We start from the raw sequence: 3,241 nt of genomic DNA, 5'->3' as shown, positions 1-3,241 counted from the left end.
TATATATATAATTTTTTTTTACAATATTTTTTTCTTTGGAGATTTATTTCATAACAATCCTCCATTTGCCAACCTACCAGCCATTTCCACAAAAGACAAGGTACTGTCTATATCTGTATTAAAAGAAGTGGAAGATGCACAAATCAGTTGCTTTGGTCAGTGGAATCTAAGATGGAGTATGATATGGAAATATTATCAGATCCCTTCTTCATGCTCAAAATTATCTTTTTCCTTTTTAGACATGTTACTGAGGCCTATCATACAAAGTGTTATAATGTCATTAGAATCTCTCCTACAAGACCATAACTCCAGGAAGCCTACAGGTCTTGAAACAGGGAAGGTAGTGTGGGTTTGGGAAATGAAAACAGGAAGTGGCAGTGAAAGTAGACAAGATGTCTGACAGAAAGTCAGTCCAAATCATTAATGCAGGTTAAACCATTATTAACAGAGTCCACACAACCAGAATCTTCTTCACTGAAATCTCCATTGAGAGGATTAGATGGGGAGTTTTCATTATTGATAAAGCTTGCATCTTTTGCTTCTAGTTTTTTCTCATGTTTTTTAAGCGCACCCCCTTCTGCTGTTTCACTAAGTAAAGGATGTTCGGCTTTACTGTTCTCCCCAACATCTCTTTTATCTATCAAACATTCTTTTTCATGTTTGTCTTCTGTCTTCTGTTCTGGTTTAGGCACATCACAGCTAGGTTCACATTCCACTGAAGGTTGACTCTGTAGAACAGAGTTCACCTCTTTCTGTTTATCCTCATTATTTTTAGTATCAGTCTCTTCAACTTCCTTCTCTTCACCTTCTTCCTCCTCCTCCTCTTCTTCCTCCTCCTCTTCTTGGTTAGATTCTATTGGATGTGGTACGTGTTCTCCTTTTATCCAAGCATGAGTCAAACACTGTGCAGCATCCATCCGGCATCTGGGAAAATATAAAAATTCCATGACATACAAACAATAAATGCATTTTTTTTTTTTGTAAATAAGGTTATAAATTATGTACAATCAAAATTGTATGTTTTTGATCAAAAACTAACAGCCCATTTTTATTATGTATGTTGGCTATTTATTTCACTATAATCAAGGAATTTCTGTTATGTTTAATTGTGGATTTAGAAGAAAAACAAATAACAATAGCTTTGACTTGTTTACATATCTAAATTTCAGCACTGATATTGAACTAGACAAATGCTCTTATATTCAACTATATCTAACCTCTCCATTCTGAAACATTTTATCTTTGGCTGTTTCACATTATTTGACTTTTAAATTCCTGTTACATGTTACTACAAACTATAACTGTCCTGTTGGCTTTGTCAATTTTACTTTACCTAACAGATTTTCATGGCACCAATATTCAAAATCTATGATTTACTTATGTGGAAAATATGATTGAGAAATTAAACTCAACATGTACTTACCTTGGATCTTTGATGAGCAAATTCTTCATAAAATCAATGGCACCATAACTGATTGATTCAAACAAATAGTCAGGAAAATCAAGGTTTACCTGAGATATATTCAAGTATGTTTCCTGTTTGCTTTCCCCATCAAAGGGGGAACAAGCAGATAACATAACATAAGTTAGCACTCCAAGACTCCTAAAAGAAATTATAAAGACCAATTAGGAAAGTAATCTCAAATAAAATAAAATAAAATAAAGAAATCACTTTAAAAATGCTAATCCATTTACAGTGTTTTTTTTTTGATTAGATAAGTTTTCTTTTGTCTTAATTTGTTAATCTATGGCTATCAGAATAGAGTCTCAATAGAGCAACTACAAAAATCTTTATTTTCAGCTGGAGGATGTATAAGACGATATGCTATTTTAAAGGGAAAAATTATTTGATATCTGCAACTGGGAACAATCCAAGAATCTTGATTTCTATCTAAAAACACAGACAAATCTTACTTCTAGCCTAGGTACATTTAATCTGAAACATGTTGGGTCCTTTTTCTTTTAATGAGAAAGACCAAAACAAATCATCTACAAGACAATACAAATCAATATTTGGCATACAACTGCCCTAGAGTTTTAATTTCACAAGTTTTATTAATTGTTAATGGATCTCAAGGATATTTATGAACAGAGATGTTTCTCATTTAATGTAGTAGATATTTAAACCTTTAGCATTTAAACTGGCTATAACTGGGCCAAATGTTCTACTTGTTTTATGTTAAAAGTAGCTTCTCAAACATACCCTACAATGTCATTATAAAAATAAACAATCACATCTTTTGAATCAATCTTGCATTATTTCATAGTTTGAAGATTTCAATGAACAAGAATAATAAGCATTACATTTGAGAGTGGATATTTCATGATGGTTTGGATGTTGAATAACAAAACTTATTTCTACTTGAGTATAAAGTATTGAAAGCCAATCAAAGTGTTGTTTGATTGGCATTCTAGCTATAGCCATTATATACTGAAGAACATCAAAAGATAAAGTATTTAACTGTTGAAAAGTTCTCACATAGATGTACACTTAACGTAAAGAAGTCTGAATGTTTGCAACAAAATAATTTTATTTTTAAATTTTAATAATGAGCAAGAAATGACACTGCAAAAAATAATTTTTTTTTTTTATGTGACAGTCAGTCTTACAACCCACTAAGATAACTGAACTAGTGAAAAATCCTTTCCAAATAGTTTGTTTATCGAAGGAAATTTTGCTAGGAGGAGCCCATCCCACTGGAAGTAATTTTCAACACTGCAAGCTCATAGAACACTCATCAATTTCACAGTACTGACACTGTAGCTTACAACAATGAACAGTCTCACCCTGTCATATCTATTTATAGTTAGTGAATGGAGTTTATTAAGAGTTAAGTGTTTTTGTCATGAATGATGTAATGCTAGAGACTGGATAGAAGCTGCTAATCCTTGGGTTGGCATCTTCTTGTTCCCGTCTTGTAGTCATTTAAAATAGGGTAAACAAAGAAACAAAGAAACTCACCACATATCTGTAGATAATCCAAGTGGTTCGTAACTTAATACTTCTGGAGCAACATAATCAGGTGTTCCAACAATTTCTCGAATGTCTTCACCATCATTGACAAGACAAGCTAAGCCCAAATCACAGATTTTGATATTGCCTTCAGGGAATGGCTTTGTCAACAAAATATTCTGAGGCTGCAATGAGAAAATATATATACACTTACCTATGATGAACAAACAAAATGTTTTCTTGAGTTAAATAGAAATCATAAATTTAAAAAAAAAAAAAAAAAAAACC

General features: G+C 32.1%; 1 protein-coding gene across 1 annotated transcript in view; it reads right to left on the bottom strand.

Annotated features, from left to right (window-relative positions):
* Positions 1–6: 6 nt before the first annotated feature.
* LOC106870561 (serine/threonine-protein kinase 17B) overlaps positions 7–3,241 on the bottom strand; it is a 115,230-nt gene continuing 111,995 nt past the window's right edge. The window contains exons 5-7 of the mRNA XM_014916687.2: positions 2,963–3,138; positions 1,424–1,603; positions 7–924 (exon numbers count right to left, since the gene is read on the bottom strand). Coding sequence (XP_014772173.1) covers positions 408–924; positions 1,424–1,603; positions 2,963–3,138 — 873 coding nt within the window. The 3' untranslated portion in view covers positions 7–407. The remainder of the gene's footprint in view (positions 925–1,423; positions 1,604–2,962; positions 3,139–3,241) is intronic.

This window comes from Octopus bimaculoides, chromosome 1, assembly GCF_001194135.2.
Source record: "Octopus bimaculoides isolate UCB-OBI-ISO-001 chromosome 1, ASM119413v2, whole genome shotgun sequence".
NCBI classification, from domain to species: domain Eukaryota; kingdom Metazoa; phylum Mollusca; class Cephalopoda; order Octopoda; family Octopodidae; genus Octopus; species Octopus bimaculoides.
This window is presented reverse-complemented; position numbering and strand designations above follow the sequence as displayed.